The sequence below is a fragment of the Polyodon spathula genome, chromosome 6, assembly GCF_017654505.1.
Source record: "Polyodon spathula isolate WHYD16114869_AA chromosome 6, ASM1765450v1, whole genome shotgun sequence".
In the NCBI taxonomy this organism is placed as follows: domain Eukaryota; kingdom Metazoa; phylum Chordata; class Actinopteri; order Acipenseriformes; family Polyodontidae; genus Polyodon; species Polyodon spathula.
Genome location: NC_054539.1, coordinates 48,291,640 through 48,319,287, shown reverse-complemented (window position 1 = coordinate 48,319,287; position 27,648 = coordinate 48,291,640). Strand labels below are relative to the sequence as shown.

The 27,648-nt window shown below is 37.5% G+C and overlaps 2 protein-coding genes across 3 annotated transcripts in view; one reads left to right on the top strand and one right to left on the bottom strand.

The window, feature by feature from the left end:
• pus10 (pseudouridine synthase 10) overlaps positions 1-22,913 on the bottom strand; it is a 39,507-nt gene extending 16,594 nt beyond the window's left edge. Inside the window, exons 1-9 of one of the 2 annotated variants that reach the window (XM_041253018.1) lie at positions 22,866-22,913; positions 22,024-22,158; positions 20,410-20,661; positions 19,754-19,840; positions 14,116-14,150; positions 9,388-9,499; positions 8,917-8,978; positions 5,758-5,803; positions 922-986 (exon numbers count right to left, since the gene is read on the bottom strand). In XM_041253018.1, the coding sequence (XP_041108952.1) occupies positions 922-986; positions 5,758-5,803; positions 8,917-8,978; positions 9,388-9,499; positions 14,116-14,150; positions 19,754-19,840; positions 20,410-20,661; positions 22,024-22,149 (785 nt within the window). In that variant the 5' untranslated portion in view covers positions 22,150-22,158; positions 22,866-22,913. Of the gene's footprint in view, positions 1-921; positions 987-5,757; positions 5,804-8,916; positions 8,979-9,387; positions 9,500-14,115; positions 14,151-19,753; positions 19,841-20,409; positions 20,662-22,023; positions 22,159-22,513; positions 22,826-22,865 lie in introns of those variants that run through there. The other variant, XM_041253017.1, reaches the window with a different exon arrangement.
• A 519-nt stretch (positions 22,914-23,432) lies between these two features.
• Positions 23,433-26,540, top strand: pex13 (peroxisomal biogenesis factor 13). Its single transcript, XM_041253016.1, has 4 exons — positions 23,433-23,594; positions 24,417-25,120; positions 25,627-25,752; positions 26,056-26,540. The coding sequence occupies exons 1-4, from the start codon at positions 23,521-23,523 to the stop codon at positions 26,364-26,366; spliced, it is 1,215 nt and encodes a 404-aa protein (XP_041108950.1). The 5' UTR covers positions 23,433-23,520; the 3' UTR covers positions 26,367-26,540.
• Positions 26,541-27,648: the final 1,108 nt, after the last annotated feature.

The following is a 27,648-nucleotide window of genomic DNA, read 5'->3' as shown; positions in this document are numbered from 1 at the left end:
TCCGGCAACCGAACATGGGGCGAGCCCATTCCCTCTTCACCTTGCCCGACCCGCTCTTTCTCGCACTTGGTTTGCTTGTCTGTCGTTTCGAACCAAACTCCCGACTGCCAGGCTATTTAAAAACTTTAAAAACTGCTAATTAAAATGATTCACGAGTGGGAATGTTACACGGTGCTTTATGCATGGTTAGTTCATGGAAAGTTAGATTTTTACTCACTACATGTGCATTATAGAGAGGGAGTTTATTTTGTCTTTTAGTGAGATGTGTGTTATGTGTCCCGCGGTGTCCCCCACCCCGTCCCCCTCCCCCATTTCTAACCCTTTTCAATTACAACGCTCATATTGTGTGTCCCCCGAGACCCTGCGTTACAGCGAGGGAGCACCGTCTGTGTGTGTGTGTGTCTATATATATAAATCACACTGAGCTCTTTTTCATCTGCCATTTTTTTTAACTGTTGCGCAAATTTCGGTGAGACAGTAAATAAGTGCAAGGTATTTTTGCCATTTGTAGCGAAAATGAACATCTGATTTTTGCAGCCGAACACATGCCAAAAAATATTCATTTGAATATTCAGATATTTGTCCCAGCACTAATATTCTCAGGGAAAAATATAAAGCAAGTCAACTTTCTGTAACATTTGCAAATGGGGATATTTTTTTTTTTCTCACATGCAAGTTTTTGTTTTGCTTTTGATACTGAAAAAGGTAAATACCCCTCGCTGCCCATAGTATAATACTCAGTAACATATTTATCAGCAGCCTGGATGGTAAGAGTGTACATATTTTAAAGAATGTTAGGGTGCTGTGTTCCAACTACTTTACTGTTGTGCTTTCCCTAGGATTGGGCCTCCCCCTTATCTTGTTACTGAACAGACAGGGCAATACTAAGTAATCGTGAGGTAAGATCTGAAGTCAAATTACTTGCGGAAATCCTCTTCTTTTATCTTCTCCAAGGCTTTTATCACAGCCATTCTGGTGAACACTGACTGCAGAGACAAAAACACACATATAAAAAAGGCATGTTCTTAGAAACCTCTGGGTCTTAACAGAGAGGATGTGGCCTAGGCTTTTACTTCATCACTTCATATAAATCAATGGTTGTCTTAACAATAACGTCTTGCTCAGCAGAGTCATTTTACTTTCAACAAACCCTGCAGGAAACTGATTCTGATGCTTATTTTCTTTTACAGTGTTCATTGAGGTTGTTCTCACTGATAAGTTAATGTGACCCAGCAATACCAAAGGTCTAGTCCCTAAGGTTTTTAAATCAATTTCCCCAAATATTATTAGTCATAGTACAACTTTTATTGTTTCTATTATCATTGTGAAGTTGATTTTCCCTATAGATGTTTCTATCCTGGGGAAACTGCCTGTTTGAAAATATCACTTTCAAGATTGCTGTCGTCTGGTAAATGTAGCAAATCAGATCTATGCAGATGAGCTCCTGTTCCCCTGCTGTGACTAGGGGCATCTATGAACTAATAGTATAGATCTACTCCACTCAAAACTAGACTACCTTTTTTTAGCATACTAGACATCTCCACTCAATTCAGTAAACCAATTTTGTATGTGCCAATTTTGTATTTGTTTTTCGATACAAGACATTGGAGTTCGTTAAATAATTATCCTATGGTTATTGTTCTGTAAAATTACCAAGAATAAGGAATGCAGAGAAAATGTACAGCTTTCAAATACTGCTAAAAAGCAATGGCTAATAAACTGTCATGTTGTTTCCTGTCTAGTCTATGCTCTAACCATTAGACCACACTGCATCTTACACAGGGTTACCTGAAGAAAAAGGAAATAGCTACAGATTGCATCTGGTTTTGTTTAGCTTCTAAATACAGGAAAACGTCAAAGCAGGGAACATACGCATATACAAATATTTAATGATACATGGAACCAAATGAATTATCACCTGCTCCTCACTACTGAGTTACTACTTGACTGATGTTTTCCACTGTACATATAACTATTTTTTTTATCAGTTTTAGTTACCTTTTTTATGACTTTTGTCATGTAAACAGGTTCTGCAAATTTCAGTCAATCTGAAATAATCTCTTACCCTGGCTGAAGGCTATACTGTATATGAAACTCTGCACAAAATACAGGGTCATCCAACAAAAAGAAGCTGTGATTATAATGTGTCAACCTTAAGAACATAAGAAAGTTTACAAACGAGAGGCGGCCATTCAGCCAATCTTGCTCGTTTGGTTGTTAGTAGCTTATTGATCCCAGAATCTCATCAAGCAGCTTCTTGAAGGATCCCAGGGTGTCAGCTTCAACAACCTTACTGGGGAGTTGATTCCAGACCCTCACGATTCTCTGTGTAAAAAAGTGCCTCCTATTTTCTGTTCTGAATGCCCCTTTGTCTAATCTCCATTTGTGACCCCTGGTCCTTGTTTCTTTTTTCAGGTCGAAAAAGTCACTTGGGTCGACACTGTCAATACCTTTTAGAATTTTGAATGCTTGAATTAGGTTTGCCGCGTAGTCTTCTTTGTTCAAGACTGAATAGATTTTAAACCTGGAATAATTCTGGTCACTCTTCTTTACACTCTTTCTACAGCAGCAATATCTTTTTTATAGCGAGGTGACCAGAACTGAACACAATATTCAAGATGAGGTCTTACTAATGCATTGTACAGTTTTAACATTACTTCCCTTGATTTAAATTCAACACTTTTCACAATGTATCCGAGCATCTTGTTAGCCTTTTTTATAGCTTCCCCACACTGTCTAGATGAAGACATTTCTGAGTCAACAAAAACTCCTAGGTCTTTTTCGTAGAGTCCTTCTTTAATTTCAGTATCTCCCATATGATATTTATAACGCATATTTTTATTTCCTGCGTGCAGTACCTTACACTTTTCTCTATTAAATGTCATTTGCCATGTGTCTGCCCAGTTCTGAATCTTGTCTAGATCTTTTTGAATGACCTTTGCTGCTGCAACAGTGTTTGCCACTCATCCTATTTTTGTGTCGTCTGCAAATTTAACAAGTTTGCTTACTATACCAGAATCTAAATCATTAATGTAGACTAGGAATAGCAGAGAACCTAATACTGATCCCTGTGGTACTCCACTGGTTACCTCACTCCATTCTAAGGTTTTTCCTCTAATCAGTACTTTATGTTTTCTACATGTTATCCACTCCCTAATCCATATATATGTGTTTCCTTGAATCCCTATTGCGGTCAGTTTGAGAATTAATCTTTTATACTGGACTTTGTCAAAAGCTTTCTGGAAATCTAAATAAACCATGTCATATGCTTTGCAATTATCCATTATCGATGTTGCATCCTCAAAAAAATCAAGCAGGTTAGTTAGACACGATCTCCCTTTCCTAAAACCATGTTGACTGTCTGCCAGGATACTGTTACCATATAGGTAATTTTCCATTTTGGATCTTATTATAGTTTCCATAAGTTTGCATATAATAGTAGTCAGGCTTACTGGTCTGTAGTTACCTGGTTCAGTTTTGTTTCCCTTTTTGTGGATCGGTATTACGTTTGCAGTTTTCTAGTCTGTCGGTACAACCCCTGTGTCAAGAGACTGTTGCATGATCTTGGTTAGCTAAATAACTTGTTTTATTTCTTTGAGTACTGTTGGGAGGATCTCATCCGACCCAGGGGATTTGTTTATTTTAAGAACTCCTAGTCCCTTTAACACTTCTGCCTCGGTTTAAAACTGGATAGGAACTGGTTGACATGTGGGGCATGTTGTCAGTATTCTCCTTTGTAAAAACTTGTGAAAAGTAATAATTTAATATATTTGCTATTTTTTTTTCTTCATCTATGATTTTGCCATTTGTATCTCTTAGACATTTAACCTAAAAGGGAGTCGGTAGGCAGTGTGACCGAGAGGTTACTGGGCCATCCAGGGCAGAGGCTACTCCAGCCGCTCTCAATATACTGGACATGTGTGACCAAAAAAATTATTCCACACCGGTGCACAGTTGGGGGAAGGTCCAGTCTATTTGAGGTAAGGATGTTGAAGGCACTGGGTGGCTAGTATATCCAAATTTCATTATCAAGGGGCAATTATTATATAGGGTGAACCATGCCACGGGCACAGGACAGCCTGTAACACAATTAATGATTCCCCTGTTTTACAGTATAATCGTAAATCTCGAAAAACTACTCACTTCTAAATCTTTTGTAGTCATTTTTATATTACTTTAGTATAAATACATGTTAATTTGGATTCATATGTTGTTTTTTTCTGACTTTATGTGAACGAAAAGACACAAAAGCACCCCTTTTCTCATTGGAAATAGTGATATTTTGAAATTTACCTGTCCTGGTCACAAAAGCAAAGTTTTTTGGGGAATAATAGCCATTTTCTATACTTTTGAGACATAAGCAATTAGGAAATAACACTTACTACCCAGGAACAAAAAAACAAACAAAAAAAATTGTTACACGGTGTTATTACTATATTGCAGGAATTACACACTTGGCAGCTTGAGGCCAGACTGAGTGGAGCCAAGCTCTGTAGGATTTTGACCAATCAGAGAGTTTTGAGAAGAATGCCTTACTTCTATAGGTTGCCTGCTACAGGGTCTAGGGTACGGAGCTAGGGCTATTTAACCACAGGAAATGTGAATGAAAGGTTGTACTGCACTCAGTGCCTGGAGTCAGACCCAGGGATCCTTTGGATTCCTGTATTGAAGACTGTTATTTTGTTTACCTTTTACTAATTGAATAAAGCATTTTACAAACCAAACCAGCCAAAGAGCTTTCCATTAAACGCAAGCATACAAAGCAGAGTTCTATAATCCGGCATTCCCCGAGTCAGAGACAAGGCGGCGCAGGAAGGAGCGGCAGCAGCGGATCCATTTGTGTGAGCAGAGTAAGCAGCCAGAGTTTCCGGAGTCTCAGACGGCACGCGTGGTGATGCGACTCGGCAGCAGCACCGGTGTATGAGCAATGAGGCAGCAATTCCTGAGTCAGAGACAGACGGCGGCGGATCCCAAGTCGGAGACGGGGCGACACCGATGCAGTTCTCATTAGCAATACAACACACAACACGATAAGCAGCAGATCCAGCATGTGCGTGGTGAGGGAGCAATTCCACAGACGGAACAGCGGCAGGTCCTGAGTCACAGGCGGCGCAGCGCCGGTGCGGTTCTCATCAGCAACAACACGCAATAAAATTATATAACTAAATACACCACATCTAACAACGATAACAAACTACAACTGCAGACCACTTTGCCAGTGTCTCACTACTTTTTTGTTTCTGCAAAAAATACATTCTGATATTTACCCCAGCTGACCCTTGCCTTGTATGTTTGTGAGTCACACTGCACAGATGCCAAGTGGTTAACAATGAACACTGGCTGCACTTACCCAATATGCTGTTTGAAATAATTACCACAAATTTTACCAGCTTGATGAGCTGAATTATTGTTCAAGGGTGGGACTAAAGTTGCAAGCTTCAGTATTAGCTACAGTAGAGAAATCCCCACTAATATGGAACAATTCACTGGAATTGTCACTTCTCAGAGGACAGATGGCCAGTTTCTAATGTATATTTGATATCAAGTTGTACAGTTTGGTTACTAAAACCATACAGTTATTAACCAATATATAAATATACTGATTAACAGTGGAATATAACCTAGGTTTGTAAACACAGTCAATGTTCTATAGAGTTGGAACACTATAGAACTCCCTTGGTATTCTAACACTTTATAGAACCCTAAGCAGAAATGGTATAATATGCAAGAATTATAGAATCTTTGGTTGCTACTTACCTGCTTATTTTTTGCTGGTTTGAAACAAGTAGAACAGATTGAGGCACTAGAAAGACAAAAAGAGGAAAAGACCAGTTAAAAGGATACTTGGTGGGTGTTTTGATGAACCGATACTGAGACAGTTTAAGCCACAGCTAAACTGCAATGGTGAAATTTACAGCGCTGGGCAATCACCCTGTGTTGAAACACTGGATTACCCCTAAGAATAGGCATCTGATGCAATCCATGAGGATTCATTAGTTATGTAAAATACTGGATAAAATGGTGGAGTATAGGTGGATCAAAATGTACTCCTTAGTATAGTTACTTCTGAAAAACACTGAGTACATAGAACAAGTTCCTGCTCTTAATGAGATACTTACCATACAGTGCCAAGTTGTTCTTTTCCCTTTCTATGCTTCAATTTTAACCTGACGTGTAGTTGGTATTGAATAAGTCTACAAATATACAAGCCCGACATTTTCTAAGCATTAACCATGAGGTCTGCCTACTTTACCACGCTACAATTCTACCAGAAATTATTCTGTTGCTTTTTTAATAAACTGCATAATCTGTAAAATCAGTAATTCCCTCTATTCACTATGGGTGTTCCAACACACGAAAGAGAAGCCTTTTGGCTGACAGTGTACAAAGAAAGAGACTCCAAGATGCCAGTAAACCAGATTGCTAAAATCAACTCCTAATTGTTACTTACTGTTATTGTGTTTAATCTGTAATACATTAGAAGTTCTGTATTTTGTATTTACCACAGGTCTCAGATGTTTATCTATACAGTTCAGTTACCTGCACATTTAAAAAAAAGGAAATTCACTTTCCTCTGTAGCTTAGAGGCAGACCTGTTCCTATGAACTCAGGAAGACCAGAAAATGGCTCATTTTTTGTTTTCCTATTAATACAAAAACACAAATGACATCAGACTTGTCACTCACAGACCTGGATTCCTATAGTTCACATACAGTATACCCAAATCCACTTAAAATGTTAATAAACAACAAACAAAAAAATCTAACTCTTTTAATTTTTTTTTTTAATTATTATTTACCAATAAAATAAAGATTAAGATATGAGCTCCCCAAATTAAACAAGTTAAAAAAATATGTATGTAAAGTAGAGCCGTAACTAGGCATTTTAGTGCCCGGGCTGAGCAAGAATATTTGCGCCCTCTACTGTCGTCCCCCCCCCTCCACCGACGTTATAGGAGTTAGGATATGTATATGTATAATGATATATAATATGTATTGTATGTTAATATCAATTCTGCCTATTTTTTCTTTTTTTTGTAAAGTTGTATTGTTAATAAAACATTTAAATAAATAAATAAATAATGACGCAACCAATCAGCACACACTGGAACTGTTGGATGCTGGGTAACTGTTTTGCTGCAGTCGTATTTATCCCTTTTGCCTACCCAGAATGACCATAATTAGGTATGAATATGACCACTTTGTGTTTTAGCGCTTGTAGTTTGATAACCGTAAATCAGAAATTAAAACCCAATATATCAACAGAAAGGTATTAAGCAGATCATTCCATAATATGCTTTGTTGTGGGATGTATTATATAAAACCTGCAAATGTTGACCTTTTTCCAAGAAATATAGAAAAAGAATTAGAGTATATGGGAGCTGTGCGATTTTACAAGGATTTCAAATCAGAAATCAGAATTGAAATAGCTTGTTCAGTTGCAGAGCTACACAAGGTTTTGTGATGCGTGTATTTTACAAAAAAGAGCCAAAAATGGCCAATGCAGACCAGCTGTAAGACAACTGAAACTGGAAACATAATATTATCTTGTTTGTGATACAAGTAAATTATTTATGCATACAGAGCTCTATCGCTCTCTTTCTCTCTAAGCGTGGCTCCGCGCATCAGCAGATAAACTTCAAACAATCACAGGTGCTCAATCACAGCAGGACAATAGATCAAAGCAAACTGTTTACATTAATTAATTAGTCCATATAAAGGAGCCAGATTTTATTGTCTATATAGTGCTGATGTTTCAACGCTGCCAGGGTCTTCCTCAGAGCATTCTTATTAATTAAATCTATATTGTAATGTTCTCATGTGTGCTCGCACAACTTTTTTCTTTCCTGGGGGAGTCCATTTGGTTAAGTCGCCGAAGGTAAGCAGTCTGCGTTGATTATATTATATTATGCAAAAAGAAGAAACTTGTGAATACTGTATTGGAAATTTTTTTTTTTTTTTTAAATCCTACCAATAAAGCACAGATAAAAAAAGTCACGCAAACAGCAAAATAATTATCCATCGTTTTAACATAAACAGAAACAAAGAAAACACAGAAAAACTAATAATAATAATAATAATAATAATAATAATAATAAATAATATAATACTGAAATGACACATAAAAAGGAAACAGATGCAGGCAGGTCATTTAGATTACTTTTGCCTCCGTCCATCTCTGTCCGGGGAAACATTTTCAAAACAGTACATAAAATAAAAATGTACATAATAAAAACAACAGTAAAACAATAAATAAGGGGGATCTGAGATGTCTGTTCAGTATCTTTTCCCAATCGTCATCTCCTGCCCTGCAGCTTCATGCAATCACAGCAGGGTTGGACATTCCAAAAGTATTTTTTTAAAAAGCGGATATAAAGTTTTTTGGTTTATTTTTTTTTTATTTTTTTTTTTTTTTTATTAATAACAATTAAAAAAATGAAGAAGACAAGTTTGTCCCAATTTTAACTTTCATATGAGTTGAAGATCAGTACTTTTGGTCATGTGGAACGGAAGACAGACATTTGAAATAGTTAAGTGCCAATACCATTCTCCATTGAACGCCGCTGTAATGGAGGCGTGTCCCAACCACCACAGCCCTAACCAATTACATGGGGGCATTCTATGTAGTCATGGCTATGACCCAATGGGGGGGGGAGGTTGGTCATTGGACAGCTGAGATATGACAAGAAACGAGTCGGCTGCATAGGGTTGATAAATCTGTCCTTTTTTTATTTGTATTTTTTTTTTTTTTTTTTTTTTATTTTAAGTCATTTTTCCATCCCCCACAGCTTGCGCCCTGGGCAGCTGCCCCGCTCCAGTTACGGTCCTGATGTAAAGAGAGACCCCTAGCTGGTCTGCACCACATGTAATGGCGCCTCTACAGTTTTCAAAAATCATCTATTGCTTGGACACTTACAGAAAATGACAGTCCCCATCCGTTTCGGAGTGCGTGAAAGCCACACTCACTTCAAAGGGGCTCTAACAGAAAAACACAGAACAAAAAACACTTCAGAAAAATCATATCAGCAATAACACTTTTTAAATGAATATAAATCAATGTACATGTTTGGATTTCTTACCCAGCATATGCTTAGGCAAGAGGTGTTGTGTCCCAAGTGATTAGTTTTTAGATAATCAATGTAGTTGTTACCATATAGTATCTACGATCTCAATAGATTCTGTAAAATGTATCAGTAGAATAAAAAACATCTTTTACAAATTGATACTTTTTTATTTTTGCTTTCCTGCACTAAGGTGTATGCAGACGACATGTACAACCTCCCACTGATGCATATAATAGCAGGCCCATGCCTATTAAGTTTTCAGTGCAGTTTAAAGACACTTCCAAAAAGTGCAAAGAATTGCTGGAAATGATGTGAGCCCTTGCCTTGCCATCAACAGGCACACCCAACTCCTCTGAGATCAGAGGATGGATGATCCACTTGTAGGCTTCCTTGATTTGGATCACATCATCCTTCCCTGAAGAAAAATCTTGCTGTCTAAAAAGATAAAAAGAAGAAATGTTAAACCACTTCACAAATCAACCTGTTGAACAGCAAAGCTTGGCAGCTCGTCGCCCTTCAATCCAAAAATGATCTAATGGTAGTTTATATGTAATTTTTCGCACGAGAACAAAATGCATACAAAACATTTTTTTATATACACATATAGACAGACTTAAAAAATATATATAATTTAAAAATGTTATCTTCTTTTAGTATTACTAAATATACCACCATCAATTATTTTATAGTTTTGTGTTAAAGGGTATAAGACAATGATCAGATGGTGGAACAATCTGAACAGCTTTTCAATTGAAAACAAATTATGTCAAGGAAAAATGCAGGGAACCAAAGGGTTAACAAATTATAACGAATGATGCATTCCGTACCTGCTGAACACTCCAAACATTATTAATATCTTTGATGGGTGACATGCTGGACTTGTATGCTGCTATTGTGCCTATAACTATGAAACACTTCAGGGAGAACAGAAAATGCTATCATTATCCAATTGTTAGGCAAATTCTGTTATGAGGACGTTGGATTATTCTTGTTAGTCTATATTTTAATTAATAATCATCTTAGCTTAATGGAAAGCAAGTTAGTATAACCCACTTCATTGGACGCAACATAAGAATGCATATGAGCAAAGTTACAAATAAGAGTATAGAGATGCACGCGTACCCACCACAGAACTACTACAATGTGTTAGAAGCACAGATCTGTTCAAATAAATGCCAATGTGTTACAATAATCGTGAGATAAGGAGCCAGTGTAAACTCCATAATCTTACAATTTCATTTATTTTTTCTGTCAGCTTTACCTTTTTATGATGTTTGCAATGATTCTGAGTGGTTCTTATGCAATTACTCAACTACACTGTTTTTCAGTTCTAGTTGCTTATGTATGTAACATAAGCTTGGTCAGCCTATTGGCAGTGCCACCTATTGATCTGCAACTGTTTTAGATTAATTAGTGTTTGGTTTTTTCAGGAATGTAAAAGGATTAATGAATAGTGATGTGTACTGTAGTAATAGTAAATGGTGAAATATCATGCTTTAGGGGAAAACAATTATTAAACCTTTTTTTTTATATAAACCTAAATATTTAAACAATTCCAGCGTGTAGGTGAAAATGTCATAGAGGTATTCACTTAATTCCTTAAATAAATGAGGCCATAAAAAATGGAATTTCTAATTTTCACAGAGCTCCATAAGGTCATCAACCTCTTACTGTTGTAAGTAGTGTAGTGGCAGGGTCATGCTTATACCCCTTCAGCATTTCCAAACTACCACATTACTTCGAACTACCGCTGCATCGTTTATTTTACCAGTGTAGTGTGGAGAGGGAAATAATACCAAGAGAGAAACATCAATTCAACATGAGGAGGTCAGTTTATTTTCCTTTTCTTATAGCAGTTTCTAAGAGTCGCATGGCTGAACTCGTTAATATATGGTGCGTTTCTCTTCAACCAGCACCAAACTAAACACCCCCAGTCTCCTGATCCAGGCAGGGCTTCGGTGAGGAAGATGAGTTCATCCCATGGCTATCCCCTAAACAGCAAAGCCACAGCAAGAGCTACAGTAGCTTCTGCTCCCCATTGACACTCCAAAACACCACATCCCCACTCTACAAACTTCCTGTCTGGATCAAGATTCTGCAGCATCTCTAATTAGCCAAAATACCGTGCATACAACCAAAACATAAATGCATTTAAGAAACTTAAATATCCATACAGCTCCTGCAATATAATACTTTTCTTGCTAATTCCTAAATATAAATATTTATTTTAGTGCTGCTCTATTTACTCCTACACCAGTATCAGTACATAGTGCTGTGTACTTACAGTACTCTTTTTTTTGTTTGGGTTCCATAAACTCTACAGTAAAATACTGGTATGCGCCAGTGTGTAATTCTATTCTTTTAAATACATTTTATTCAAGTTTATTCGGGCTGTAACAAAGGGTACATTTTGACCTTCGAAGGTTCGGAACACATTACCGAAGGAAGGTTCGAACCTTCGATGGTACTAATTTGCATAATTCACTGGTGACGTCACCAAGGCTACTTGTTTATATTTGATTGAAAATCCTATTATTTTACAGGTAAGCCATACATTGCGGGAGCACCATATTGCTGCCTATTAAAAGAACTGCAGCTGACTTAGACAAAACAAAGCTGTATTTAACAGTCACCATTCCAAGAAGGTTTTCAGTCACAGTCACATTTTACTACTACTACAATAATAATAATAATAATAATAATAATAATAATAATACGCCAATGTTTGTGCCTCCACGAGTCATCAAGAGTCGCTTGCACAGTTTGCACTCAACTTTTTTTGGTCGTATGGAAATTTAACAAAAAAAAAAAATCCCAAAGAGCAGAGGGTTTGAGACATTTTCTTTTCCAATGCATCTTACGGTATAAAACGCTTTGTGGTCGATACGGCGAACGAAGAAATGAAGGTTCTACCTCTGGATAACACATAACGAAATTATTAGTGTTTCGTACTTATAACATAGCACTTCTCTTATAATCACAGGGTTTCCATGCAAGTGTTTTTTTTTTTTTTTTTTTTTTTTTTTAACTTGAGACACTTAAACGAGAAATGTCTTGTGTAGAATGCTTTTTTAGGTTTCCAGTCACTCAGTTTATTTTACTCGAGTAAAGCTTTTCACCCGACGTCATGGAAACGAATGGGGAAAAAAGAGGGGTTTATATTTAAATTAGCAATGCGTAAAGTACTCATGCTGTTTTTGAAGATTAATACTGAAATTTTGTGAAAATGTGGTTTCCACGCATACAGGACTTGTACAAGAGTGAATCTATGCTGCTGTAATAAAGCAAAATACCTCGTGCCTGGCTGGTTAATAATGTGTTTTACTGCTCTTGCCCAAATTGTTTTTCAAATGTCATTAGTAGTGAATACTGTTTCAACTAATTTATCTTACGACTCATTAATTAAACTCGGAGGTATAAAATGAAACTGACCAACAGGTATGTCAGATCACCATGGCTGACAACCAGCGGAGACGTTATTTATATATATTCATTCAAGCAATACAGCATATAGGGGATCAGCTGCGTATACTACCCTGGCTTAGAAGCCCTACCTGTCCAGACAGCTGACAGCTGCTGAGGAAGTGTTCAATACCACGCTTGAGCAAATAGGGGTAGTTGGCACTTGAAAGGGAGGTGGTAGATACTGATGAAACGGACTGAAGTGCATTAATTCGTTCCCAAAATTGCCACTGCCTGCTCTATCCTGTACAAACTCTTGTCAACAACAAAATGGGGTGTTCAGGAATCAATGGCTGCCTGTGAGACAGAAGGGGAAGGTTACAGTCTCACAAGAAAAAAAAAAGCAGCACTGCCTTTCACAACAAGCTAGATTGGGTGTTTATGCAAATTGCAACCAGCGACTCTCAAAAACAAGCCCAATTCCGCTTGTTATAAGCGGACTTGGCAACTGTGAAGGTTACCTCAGCTGCCAGTTTCAATTGGACAGCAGCGATATGAGGAGGCTCATGCTGTCAGAGATTCTCTCCTTTCTTTTAAGTTGTGTTGGATTTATCGGTGTGTTACATATTAATGATGCAAACAAATAAACACAATGAATACATTCATTTGCAGTTTTATTTTGTCAGTTCTGAGAGGGCATCAACAACTTGTTGGATGTCTGTTGCGCTGTTTTGGGCGATCGAGCTGGCTCATGACAACCAATTCACCAACTATATTTATTAACGTGGAGGGCAGACACGCATTGTCTTTGAACATAGCTGGATCAAAAAAAAAAGGACGGGAATTAATTCAGTTACATTTAAGCTGCTCACTTGCACTTTGTGTTTAACTTTAGTGTAGTTTTTACAGCAAGAGTATTCTTAAATCAAAAGATCGAATTGTGAATGCGACTGACATTTAATGTGTGATTTACAGTATTCAAACAGTGTCTGTTAACAGAGAAAAACGCAAAAAAAAAAAAAAAAAAAAACAGCAAAAGTTACATACAGTGCATGAATGCCACCTGACGAACCTTCGGAGGTTTAGAACTACCTTCGAATTCCTGGTTAGCGAACGAACCTTTGAACCTTTAAAAACAGCCCTAAAGTGTATTCAGTTAACTTTGTTTCTATTTGTAATGGTTTGCCGTACTGTGTTTTGTATGCATTTCTTTATTAAGTGCTGCATTTATTTGAGCTGGGGAAGGGAAAACATTTTTCCATGTTTCATTATTGAGAGCAGCGTTTATTCAAGGGTGATGTCTATTACAAATCTGATATCTGAGAGGACTTGTATTCAAGGGCGGCGGTAATTCAAAGTAATATGGTACTTTTAGGAAAACAAACTGTACTGTCAACAAGGTCTGTCAACAATACACACTATTAATATACTGCATAGCACAGTAAACTACTTTTTTGGTCGGTGTTCATATTCTCCTTAACCAAACAATGCATCCAACAAATGCCTATTGCAAAACAAGTAGTTGCACACATGCTGATGACACAATTTCAGGAATTCATCCTTCCCAGAAAAGTAATCCTGAAAAAGGAACACAAGGCAACAGTCATTTCAGCTATGCATGAGAAAAAAAAATAATAATAATTACCTACCCCACTTCCTGCTTTACCAGCAACCACGCAGCATGCTATTGGCAGGCAGCCACACCACAAATATGAAAGACAGACAAACAAGTAAAAGCAGTTAACAGCACTTCCACAAACGGGCTGGGTAGAAAATTACAGCAAGAAAATTAGTGTCACTTTCTGCAGTGATCTTGGTATAATGGAACATTTCAAAAATCGCTTAGGACAACGTAATGAAGCCACTCCCTGAATTTTTGATGGATAACTGGCAGTAGCACAGGCATAAAAACTAGGCTCAAAACAACACTTAAAGTTTGACTGTGCTCGCTTCTGCCCAGCTAGTGTCCTATAATCAGCTGCTAGGCCTTTGACTTAACACGCAAGGTGCCTGTTTTTCTCAGAAAATTGCTCTTAAATCACCAAAGTCTAATTAAGGCATACTTTTTATGAGCTACATTTTAATAATTTTGTTATTTCTTTCCTCTTTAATAATATCCCATTATGTGCATTCTCTATCGTTCTCGATTGTATCTTTTGGTTAGATAATACAAACTTTTTCCACCAAAAATGCCCTTCTTAAAACTGAATTTCTGAAGTGTGGTGGTTTGAAAAACGTGGAGTTTCTATCCTCTCTAAAACTGTGATTTTGTTTACGGATTTTCCATTCTACTAACTCAAAAATGTTAAAATGAAAATATATATTTCTGCAATTTTAAGTCAAGCATCTGGTTTCAAAAGCACTTAGGTTTGTATATACGATATTAGTGGTTATCTTCCACTACTACACCTACAGGATGGTACATATGACTCATGTAATGGAACTTGGCGACACTGCTCCAAGCATTTAAAATCTGAACAGAAATTAATATCTCAAACATGCTTGTAATCCGAATATACATATTATGGATGTTCATCTGATTCTTTACTTGCCACAGTTGCATACCCACAAATAATCTTCACGCTTAATCATGCTAAGTTTGCAGCATTTTTTTGTATAAGTAAACGCAAACTGCTTATGTTACAGAACTAACATTTAGTTCTATATTAAGAAAAGAGATGGTGCTAACCTAGCTTTGTGAATATGGCCCAAAATGTCTTCCCTTTCTTAAAGCGTTAATGATTGCCTAAGCACCTTATGGGACTTAATTAGCACATTAGTTTTTTTTCCTATACAGCCCACACTGTGTGCACTCACTACCATTACACAATACTGAATTTGCTACTTTCAGTTTCAGTCAATTTAAAACTCTAGTTTAAACTTCTGATATTATTTAAGTTTTCAGTGTACAGAACTCTTTTTTTCACAGTGTTTTCAAACTGGGGAAGAATTATTGTGAAGTCCCTTACCCAGGAAAGACTGAAGTAACATTCAAACACCAGATATTAAAACATGAGCAAAACATTTGGCAACCAATGATGAAAAACTTACACAAGAACCAGGCAGCCATCTCCTTTAGCCACAAACTGGTAATTCACAGAAACTCTGTGGTACTAAGCTTTCTGTTACACCAAGGTAGCACCATATAAGCCAGAAACTCTCGGGTTAATATCATGGGTCTGTTACTCAGAACAGATCCAACTGGATCTGAAACTGCGAAACTACTTACGTTATTGAAAGGTAAAACTGTAGGTGTTGGTAGCTTTGAACTGTAGGCGTGCGATGTAAGCTTAAAGGTCGCTAGGATGAGACCAACCCCAGAGGATAACCTGGACACACCCAATCACCCACGTTGCTACAGTGTGTTGGTAGGGGTGGGAGTAATGTCATATTCTAAATAACACTTTTAATTTATAATGACACAACTGAAAGTAGGGTATTACCTGTGTCACTTCTCAATTCTTGTATAACCACATCAATATACACAAATGTTTAAATTATTTACTACCTTGCTACAAGTATGAAAAACATTTTAAAAGCACCCCTTGCTGTTTCTACTGAATCATTTAAATAATACAGAAGCAACCAAGGTTTGTCCTTGTAGTGACAAAACAGGGTTGCTTGTATGGTTCTGAATTCATCCTGTCCATATTTCGTTGTGGTATGTTTTCTTTGTTTGTTTATTTGGATCAATTAAATAAACATAAATAAGGATTTATTTGCAAGACGGATAATGATGTGTGACAGTTTAAATAATGAATGCTGATGTGCGTTAAAATAAGATTCACACATAAAACAGAAAACAAATAACTAGACCAAATGGTTATGTGTTTTCATTGCAAACAATGACATAGAACATAAGCATATAAATAAGCTTTCTCCTTTTTGATGTTTATTTTTTAAAATCTATTAATTGAAAGATGAAACGCAGAATATTTTGGTGTCTTTCTTTCTTAATGAGATAACTTTTAGACATTAATTCTGAAAAGCTGCTTGTGGAAATATTATAAAGCAACTGTCAATCATATCTAAAAGCTGCCTCGCCAAATAAATGCCTAAGAATTGTTCTTTTCTCTTTTGTTTTTTAAACAAAAGTGAACCCGTTTTGAATGGTAAAATGTACTTTAGTGTGTTGAACGCATGTCAGTCTCAGTTTATCCAGTGGCGATGATGGCAAGAGTTTGGAGATAATTCAATCTGTATATTTTGTACTTCACTGAACTGCCCTGCAGCTCCCCCCTCTCCCCAATCCCCTATCCTAACTTTGGGGGAGTTGGTACTGGGAAATTTAAGTACTACCCTGGAGGGAAGTTAGTTTGATCGGCTTGTCCCCTTGTTCTCCACGGAGCAGATGTAAAGAACTTGAACTAAAGGCAAGATCTTAAATGAACAAAAGAAAGGTATCACGGGTTTCACAGGGCTGCTATTTTTCTCAAACTAGTTATTGTCTAGGTTTACATTCAGAAAAAAAAATCAAAACTGCAATATTGAAGTAAACTGCAGCTATGTATTTTAACTTCTCAAACGTCAGGTCTAAACTACAGCATACACAGAATCACTTACTGCCCTCTCCTGGCAATTATTGTAAACTAAACAGATTGAATGACATTGACAGATTTTGTATTTTACTGTGCGATTAGCAATTCACTATTGTATTGCTATAGATATTGCTGCAGGTTATTTATAGAAAGTAGACCCCGTTCACACTTACTGAGAACGCCTTGGGCCATCTCTGGGCCGCCTCAAATTTCCTATCACAGTTGAGATTTTAGGGATCCCAAGTACGTTCGCATATGTGGCTGAAAAGGAACCCTAAATTGCATCGAAGAGCTTGTCCGGAATGTAAACAGTGACGTAAACACTGCATTCCTGGAAGTCAACATAAGGGATTGAGCTGGGAAATTTGCAGACGTAAATATGGCCATCTTATTTTTTGCAACACTGTTGGTACTGTACCTACTGCATAAGATACGATAAAGGCGTGTGTTGACAGTGCAGTCAGTTACTGTGGAAAGAAGCAATCCTGTTGGATCGTGCATAAATGCAGCAAACAAGGATGTGTACATTACATTAATCACAATATAGATTACTATATTAATGGTGACTGAATATGCAACGTCTTATGCATTATTTATCAATATTGAGATTGAGATTTACAATCTTAGCTACAATCTGAAGTGTGTGTGTGTGTGTGTGTGTGTATATATATATATATATATATATATATATATATATATACACAGTGTACCAGTCAAAAGTTTGAGTACACCTGCTTGAAACCAAGTTTTCCATGATCATATATGCTTTTAACTGTATAAACTTGTCTATAAACACTTAATATTTCATTATATGATATGTGTATTTATATAAGCTGATAATCATAAGTGAATTGTATTCAAAAATTACATTTTTAAATGAAAGTGTGAATCTTGTCAATTTCAAAGATATGGTCACCCAAAGCAAGGGGATTTCAGTCTGAAACCCAAGTCAGTTAAAAGTCTGAAATGTGTATAACATGGTGTTAGAACACTGGCCTAAGTATAAAAGTGTCTTTGTTAGATGTTATCTGAGTTAACTAACATGTTACCTAATTAACCTTTTGTCACCAAGTATTGTTAACAGGTGAGGGTCCATGATTACTATAAATATAGGTAGCACAGGCACAAGTTTGTCATTCCTGAATGTAAGGGAGCAGAAAATGGCAAAATACGCTCAACTAAGCAAAGAAAAAAGTCTGTAATTACTTTAAGTAATTAAGGTCAATCTTTACGACAAATCGCAATAACTTTTCAAGTGTCTATAACTGCGGTGGCCAAGACCGAACAATTTGAAGAAACTGGCACTCATGAGGACCAAACAAGGTCAGGCAGGCCAAGGGTGACCTCAGAATCAGAGAACAAGTTCATTCGAGTCACAAGTCTGCGAAACTGTCGATTAACTAACCCCGAAATACAAGCTCAGCTAAACGCTACTAGAAGTACAGATGTTTCAGCATCAACTGTTCAGAAGAGATTGTGTGAAGCTGGCCTAACTGGAAGAATTGCTGCAAAGAAACCATTGTTAAGAGTGCAGAATAAGAGGAAGAGACTTGCCTGGGCCAAAAAACACAGAAACTGGACGTTTGAGGAGTGTAAGTCGGTCTTATGGACCAATGAGTCAAAATTTGAAATATTTGGGTCCAACCGCCGAGTATTTGTAAGACGCAGAGAGGGTGAGCGCATGAGTTTTTCTGTCAAGGAGGAGGCAGTGTCATGGTCTGGGGTTGCTTTGCTGGTGACAGAGATGGTGATCTTTACCAAGTCCATGGCAAGCTCAACCAGCATGGCTATCATAGCATACTTCAGAGGCATGCCATTCCATCAGGATTACGGCTAGCTGGGCAGTCTTTCATTCTTCAGCAAGATAATGACCCGAAACACACCTCAAAGTTGTACCGACATTGTTTGATCTACTACGCTCGACTTGGTGGGAGTGGTTTGACCTACGTCATCGCATTGACGTGATAAGGCCGGCCCAGGGCCTGCATTGGGTTCACATACAGATAGGCCGGCCCTGAGGTGGAATTGCCTACTTTAGGCCGCATCAAAAAGCTGGTCTAAGGCCGTCTTAGGGGATTCCGGGGGCGAGATGAAACCGGCGGAGTCGTAAACGCCAAATTTCCCCAGCTTTTAGATGCGGCCTAAAGTAAGCAATGCCGCCTCAGGGCCGGCCTATCTGCATGTGTGAACCCAACACAGGCCCTGGGCCAGCCTTAACGTGTCAATATTGTGATGTAGCAAAAACCACTCCCCTACTAGGTCGAGCGTAGTAGATCAAACAATGTCGGTTTTAAGAGGTAGCAACTGGGGCGATGCAGAAATTAACCCTTAGCGGTCCATTTATTCAGCGCTTGTCAGGTGAACAGAAATTTGAGGCAACCCAGAGACAGCCCTGGGCTGGCCTAAACTGGATGTGTGAACGGGGTCAAAGACATTGCATTTTTAAATTGACATCGGATTTATAATATCACAGTAAGTTATGCTTTATTTCCATACGTTTAGCACAAATAGTTGTAAATCAGAAAACTGGATTTATTACATTTTGTAGGTACCACAAACCTTTCCTGTCCCAATCCTTCAAATAAATAATAAAGCTCGAATTTATTTTGCAGAGCAGTTTGATCTATTCCAGGTTTCAGTATCAGATTAGTTAGAACACAAGTCTTGCCTCCATCCTCATAGTTGAAACAAGGTAACTCTTAACAAGATGTGTTCTCATGACCTCTACGGCTCTGTGGAGAATACTCACCTCTCTCACTGACAGCTGAGCTGGAAGGGACACTGAAATCACAAGGCTGCTGAACTGGTAATTGGCAGACTCAACTACACGGGACATCTGTAGAAAACAACAGCAGGAGGCATTCTGATAGCATTATCAATGAGCTACAAACAAAGCATGGTGGAGCTCAGAAAGGTGGACAATTTCCCAGTATCACCAGACAACTCAGCTTCAACAGTGATGTGGTTACTGCCAAGAAATTTAAATAATTATGTTGCAGAATCCTTTTCATTTTATTTTTGCGGTTGTATCTTTTTTATAAAAAAAAAAAAATAATTGCCAAATCAGATTTTGTTTGGTTAAAATGTTTGATTTGGTTAGCTGCAAAAAAAAACAGATGATCCTTTTCTTACAGAAGGATTGACCCCCTATAGTGCCACTGCAAAATGTAATATATGTGTACAGTATATTAATAAAGCTATTGTTGTCACAAAATCATGCACCCTATTAATATTATATTATATATATACATTTAAAACTACCAACGTTATTTGAATTTATTATATTATTTAGTACTGTTTTCTGTTACATTTTGGGTTGTCACATATAAAAGCAGCATTCTCCCTAATCTTTCCTGCATTCATTGGTCAGAAGATAATGCAGACAAAGGCAGTCTTTACACTTACTTTTTTTGCAAAGTCTTTATCACAGAAGTGTTGAAGTACTCCCAGACATACCACACATGTTTTTGGTTCATCTTTCTGGACAGTGGGACACTCTTGAGTTGGTTTAGTTACTGTTCCGTTCTTATCTGACTCAACAAAGTCCTCTGTTTCCTCCAGTTTCATTTTTTTGCATGGGGGATCGTTCTCCTCTTCTGTCTCAGCATTAGGTTTGTTGCATTCTCTGGCAAAATCTGTCAGTTCTTTCATTAGATCCTAACAAGAGAAATGTGAATTAATTAGCAGAAAAAAGAGCTATTTTGACTTTGGTTTATGGTTTTACCTCAGATTGGTGTTATTTTTAAAATTACACCCATTTAAAAAAATAAAATAAAATAAGACTAAGCTATACTGTGTTCTATTGCTAAAAAAAAATGCAGAACAACTTAACCAAGTTATTAAACTGACCTACACAACAGAACCTTGGTGGGTAATGGCACAGGCTTTTTATTAAACATTTGCTTCCCAGAATTTTCTGACTCCATACAGAAACACATACATTTCTGATTTCAGGTGTAATCATTAAACCTATTTACAAACGTAGCACATAAAAGCACTTGTGTGTGTCACACAATTGGGATTCTGCTGGTTTGCTGCAATTATTGTTGTGAAATCCTTGGGCTTATTTCACCTGATTGTGCTTCAGTGAACCCAACTGGAAAAAGATTTAGCAGGTTGGGTCACTTACATCCAGGGTTCAGTGGCATGGTAACTGCTGCTTAGGTTTGACAAGTGGAATGCCTTGACAGTAGGAACACATTGATCTATTGTCCTCCTGATTTGGGAGAGGGTTGTAATCTTTTTAAACTGAGTAGAAAAAAAACAGGACTGGGTGCAGGGCGGTGTGATTTGTCCAGCCCTGCTTGTGTTAGGACTATTGCATCAACCTGAAGGCAGAAAGACTTTCCAGTAACTGTTGCAATAGGTACACTCAGTTAAGCATGGTTTGACTTACTTCAATTATTACTTTAATTGGAAAGCCCTTAAATCAAGTTTTAAAAAGATACTAACATTAAAAAGGTGAAAGAAACATCGACCGGCCATGAACTTTTTTTCCATGTGGAGCATTAATTACGCAATCATCCTTTTGCATACACATTCCCCTTCCCTGGAACCCCTTTCTTAATCCCCTTAGTTGTGGTTAATGTATCACCACCTCACACATGAATTCACAGGAATTCTAGGGCAAATGTAATGTACACAATTGGAATCCTGATACTTTCAGCTCTTAATGTATCCATTGCCGACTTCTTTATGACAAATATTTTGCAAGTTACAAATGTCTGACCCAACCTCATTTTCATCTCACAAATTGTGACCTGTGTTATCTTCCATTAGGAGTACACATATGAAATGTACACGTCTTCATATGGGGTCATTAGCATGCCACCACCCTTGGTCCTCTTGCGCTGTTATGATTCTTGTGTATTTACAATCTGGGTAAAATTCAAGGCAGCAGGCTACACACACACACACACACACACACACACATTTGAGAAGAGTTCCTACAAACCAAGAAATAATTAATAATTACAATGTACACATAGTTGCACATTGGTTGAGCTGTACTACGTATACCTTATATGATTGTCTGTAAGTGGACTGAAGTCCAACACAACAGAATCTGAGCACACAGCGAGGGCAGCAACCAGCATTCAACAGCACTCTGACAACTGGCTTGTCCTTTTCCTTGAGTAGATGCATGGTAAAGGCCTATGGAGACATAACGAGCAGTCAATAGCAATTCCAAGCTATAAAGGCACTGTCATTATAACATTACTCTGTAGATCAGTTAAAAAAAAAAAAAACGTTTTGGTTTATAATAAAAATGCATACCAATCATTATCACCAATATTTCTTATCTGGGCCTGGCGTAAAGTAAATATATTGATGCCGTAAGACTGATTAATTAAATTGTAACTACTACGCGTCACAAACTTGGATTTATTTTAAGTCTGTCTTCATTTCAGTAACAGTAACTGACAGTACGTTGTCTCTGTAAAGTTAACTTTGATTAACACGCACTGAACGCCTTATTCAATGTTAACTACGTCGTTACCGCATTTACCTTACGTTCTTGATAGTGATCCTAGCGAGCAATAAACATACAGAATATATTTTCAAAATAGCTTAAATGCAATTTGTATTACCCACTGTTGGTAATTTTTATATTCTGTAATTTCACCATTTTAACCAGCATAAAACCCTGTCGGTGGTCACATTCCTTTGGCAATGTGTGTCACAAGTTCTGCAAACCGCGAGGGGACAAGCAAGATGTAACGTGAGTGTTTACAATGCAAGGAAAATATAACTCAAAATGACCATAAAGACAGCGGGATAAATAACCAGATCATAAACGGTGGTATCTAAATGCTCCCCCGAAATTTGAATTCAGCAGTAAAACCAGAAATACTACGTACTTAATACAGCAGAGCAAGAGGTAAACTGAACCAGCACCTCTTTCCAGACACGATTAATAATACGCAGAAAAATCGATTGATTACGTTTAAAGCAACAGTGCAAATATATAGTTGACTTTTTGGGAAAAGTTAAGTCGACAGTATTGCATTCTCAAGTTTTAAATAGTAAACTGCGACAATACATTCAAATGTGTTTGTAGGTGCACCACGGCCTCTTGTATTGGCAAAACCTAATCAAACGGTAGTTTTACATTGCAGTATTGCTTCATTGAAGAGATTAAGGGCACAGCCGATAATACAGTGTGTATCACCATGTATCTTTGCCATAGACCCATCAGATTTATGATAATGATCAAAGATAAAGCAACGTACCATTTGCATATAACATTTGTAAGGTTGCTTTTTCTACTTTAAAAAAAGTAAAATAAATAAATACAACATAAAACTGCACATATGTAATGCTTTTCTTAGTCCAGCTCGGTATGTTCATTTGGTGCAAAAGAATATGTACCATATTTGTTTCTACAGAACATGTTCGATTTCTCCCTTATCTACTGTTAAAGTCTGATATAATTGAGTGTCACAGGTTAGAGTCCAATCTGGTTAGAAAGTGGAGACAACGCTGGCGCAGCTGTACTGTTCAACATTTTAAAGGATGGCACCCCAGCCTCCTCCGAAACCATGGGAAAGACGGATTCCAGGCACTATTCCTGCACCTGCTGCTTTTCAGTAAGTATATTTTTTGTTGTTTTTCTTCGTAAACCACAACCACCATTTGGAAGGATTTGTGACTAGGCCCAGTTTTTCCTTTCAGCTCGAGTCTTGTTGTTTAGGTCAATACCTGTCAATAACATCGCAGTACTGTAAGCTTGAGAGCTTTTTCTTTTTTTTTCCGTAAACCACACACAAATAAAATTAGTGAAAAAATAAATCTAGAATATTGAATATAGTGTTTTAAATCAAATCTAGTTACTTGTTGTAGAACACGTACATGTTGACGTCTGTATACCTGCAGCAGCATAACAATTGGTATGTCATGTACGTTAGTCAGCTACATCCATGCATGTAACATTGGGCCAGGGTCATCATTTCAAAATACAGTTTGTACCATATCTTATTGAAAAGTATCTGTTCAACAGTATAGGCAGATGTTACTTGCAAGGGAGCAATACTGATCATACATGCTAGTTAACAATATTCATATTCTTGGTTTTGCCAGTAATTTAATAAGACACACCTGAGCTTGATACCTATCCACTAGGGCTGATGAAGCATGTATTAAAACCTAGAATGGGGAAACCGCTATGCAATGAGTCTGATTTACTGTAAAGTTAGTTGGAAAGTGATGGTGAGCAATCAAGGAGAGGTAGGACATTAGGTTAGGCAATAACCTGATGTTCTCTGTAGACATATGGAACGCAGATTTAACTCTGGATAATTTAATAGAATTACGGAGGTACTTTTAATTGGCAGTTGCAAATGTTCACTTCCTTTAGATATTCAGTTTTCACTGTATTTCTGTTTTTGACTGTCCTATATTTGTTTTCACAGGTCTCCAGATTTGGGACCTAGTGTTCTGACAAGACCAGGCCCCCCTGTCCTCGCCAGAGCCCCTCCACCGATTCCTCCAAGATCAGTGCAGCAGATTGGAGGCAGCAGCCTGACAGGCTACAGACCAGCTTACAGCTCCCTTCCTTCATCATATAGTCCCTATGGGAGCTCATTATATGGTGGTGTTGGCGGCTACAGCCCGTTAAGCTATGGATATGGGGGAGGCCTGGGGTACAACAGGTTTCGAAACGATGAAATTCCATCTAGCCGGTTTGTGCAGCATGCGGAGGAGAGCAGTAGAGGGGCCTTTCAGTCCATCGAGAGCATCGTCCATGCGTTCTCCTCCGTTAGCATGATGATGGATGCTACCTTTTCAGCAGTTTATAACAGTTTCAGAGCGGTGTTGGATGTGGCCAACCATTTCTCAAGGCTCAAAGTCCATTTCACCAAAGTGTTTTCTGTGTTTGCGTTGGTCAGGACTCTGCGCTACCTGTACAGGAGATTGCAGAGGCTGATGGGCCTGCGGAGAGACTCGGAGGCAGAAGACCTGTGGTTGGACAGTGCTGGGTCAGAGGTTGCTGCCGGAGCCAGTGCTGCTAATTCTGTCAAATCCTGGCCAATCTTCCTGTTTTTCGCAGTTATTCTTGGAGGACCTTACCTCATATGGAAGCTGCTAAGTTCTGTTGACGGGTCTGAGGAAACAGGTGAGGCCTTATAAAGAAAGTGGTAAGAATGCGGAGTACGTTTCATATGGGATGTGCTTGCAGGTTTGCATAGCATACAGTGCTACCTGGTGCCAGAAGTTATAATTGCAGCAAGGACAAGATGCTTCACCCTAACTCTTGCTTTCTAAGTATTTTAGTAGATCTGAAAAGAACAATAATCTAAATATTGTTGTGGTACTTGCAGTAACAGTCACCAAATGAAGTGATAGTAAATGGATATTATCTGGGTTACCCGTGCACTTGTGAGGCACTTGTCTCATTAAAACCGTTATACCAAGATATTCAATAAGAAAGGGGTCTGCGTGCAGTAAAATGGGTAACAGTTGCGCAACTGGATCTGAATCTATTCAGTGATGATATGTGTTAAAATATGTATTTCCTCATTAAATGCAGTATTTTAAACAGATGACATGAAATTACTTTGCCTTTACACAAAAGTGCATTTGATAAATTTTCCAAAAATGTGTACATTTTTTTTGGTAAAGGTTCCACAAACTGGTCAAATGGAGACGATGATCATGTGGTTGCAAGGGCAGAATATGACTTCAGCGCTGCCTCAGAAGAAGAAATTTCTTTTTGTGTTGGGGACATGCTGAATCTGGCTCCAAAGGGTAAGGAGTTTTCTAGCATAGATCACCCCCTGCATAATTTATTCAGCTTTGTCACAGCATGTATTATCTGCTCTTGAAAAACACAGGATTGTTATTTGATGTATATGTGGCATAGACTTACTCCGAATAGTTATACTTGTATACCACCTGTGGCACTGAGCCCACATTTTCATTTTTAAATCTCCCAAAGCTTGGTAAATATCCTGTGCACAGTAAATGAGGGGTCAGTGATACTGTTCAGCCACTGAAGATGTAAGAAAATTGGTTTGCACAAATCAGTAAACATTTTGTTTTGTTTATTAGAACAACAGCCTAGAGTACGTGGCTGGCTCTTGGCTAGTCTAGATGGCAAGACAACAGGACTTGTTCCAGCCAACTATGTTAAAATACTTGGGAAAAGAAGGGGAAGGAAGCAAGCAGAACTGGAGAGGATTGCAGAACAACAGCAGGTGTTTAAGAACACACAGCAAACTGTAGGAGCAGTGGGACCGGCTGAGGCCTTAGCAGACCAGGAGGTAGCATTCGAGTCAGTGTTCACAGAAACACAAGGAAGTTCAGGAGTGCTGTCCAATCCAGAGTCTGTGGTTGTTGTTCCTGATAAATTAGGTCTGTGAATTAAAACATCACAAAATGCTTTCTTCATGTGTTTTAAAGGGCTGAAAATACCCTGGGGGAGTTGCTGAGCTTAAATTTAAACTATTGGTGGAAATGAGACACTACAAAAAGGCAGAACAGCCACCTATGATGTAAAAAATAATTGAAATAAAGTTGCATCGGCCTGTTCAAAACTATGTAAACTGGTCAAATTTTTTTAATTGGTAAACAAAGAATATAATAACTGCACTCTAATATGCAGCAGGCTTTTTTACTAAGCCACGCATACAGCTATGGCCAAAAGTTTTGCATCACCCTTTAGAATTAACTAATTTTGCTTCATAAAATTAAATAAAACTTGCTGAATAATATTACATTAACATATTGAATTACATACCGCATTTTAGATTTCCATATACTTAACGAAAACTGACAATTTGACATTTCAAAATCTAACATAAAATACTGTACTACTACAATGGTTTCCGGTAGACTTTTGTGACATCATTTTGTAAGTTTTTTTTTTTTTTTTTTTTTTTTTTTGTTTTTGTTTTTTTTTTTTATTATTTTTTTAAATATAAATGTCTAAATTCTAGGTAATGCAAAACTTTTGGCCATAGCTGTAGGTTTAGACTGTCATGAAAATATTGATTACTGCTTTACATTATTATAGAGCAAAGGCCCTATCCTTTTTATGTTATACCTGTGTAATTTACAAGAACCAATATGCTGTTCTTGTTCTGCTTTATGCACGTCAGCAAATTACATCCGGTAAGTCAGACTTGTCCTTTTATTCACATTTTTGTTTTGTCTGAAAGTTTGGAGGCTTATAATAATCTTTTTTTCTCACAACGTGTAATGAACAGAGTCCATTCTTACTCTTTTGATAATACGGCACATCTAAAAAGTAGAGCAATAATTTCTACATTTACATTCGTTTGAGGTTTGATTTCTGCAAATTGTCAGAAAAGATTACTTGATTTAGTTTATTTTGTATGCATGGTCTTCACTGTATGAACATGAGTGAAAGCTTGGGATCTGTGAAACTGGAAAAAAAAATCTATAACATCTGCAAAAAAAAATTAACTGTTCTCCATATAGATATCAATATTTTACTGAAACTTTACTAAAAAGGTGTATTTGACAGTTCTAGACGTTGTCTATTCTTTCATTAATGTAAATGTTTTTGCCATCTCCTAAATAAACAGTTAATGCTGTTTTAAAAGAAAATACAAAAATCTGCACTAGTTTTTTTTTTAAATTGTAATTATTTAAGCCATAGTCTGAATAACACATTGTTAG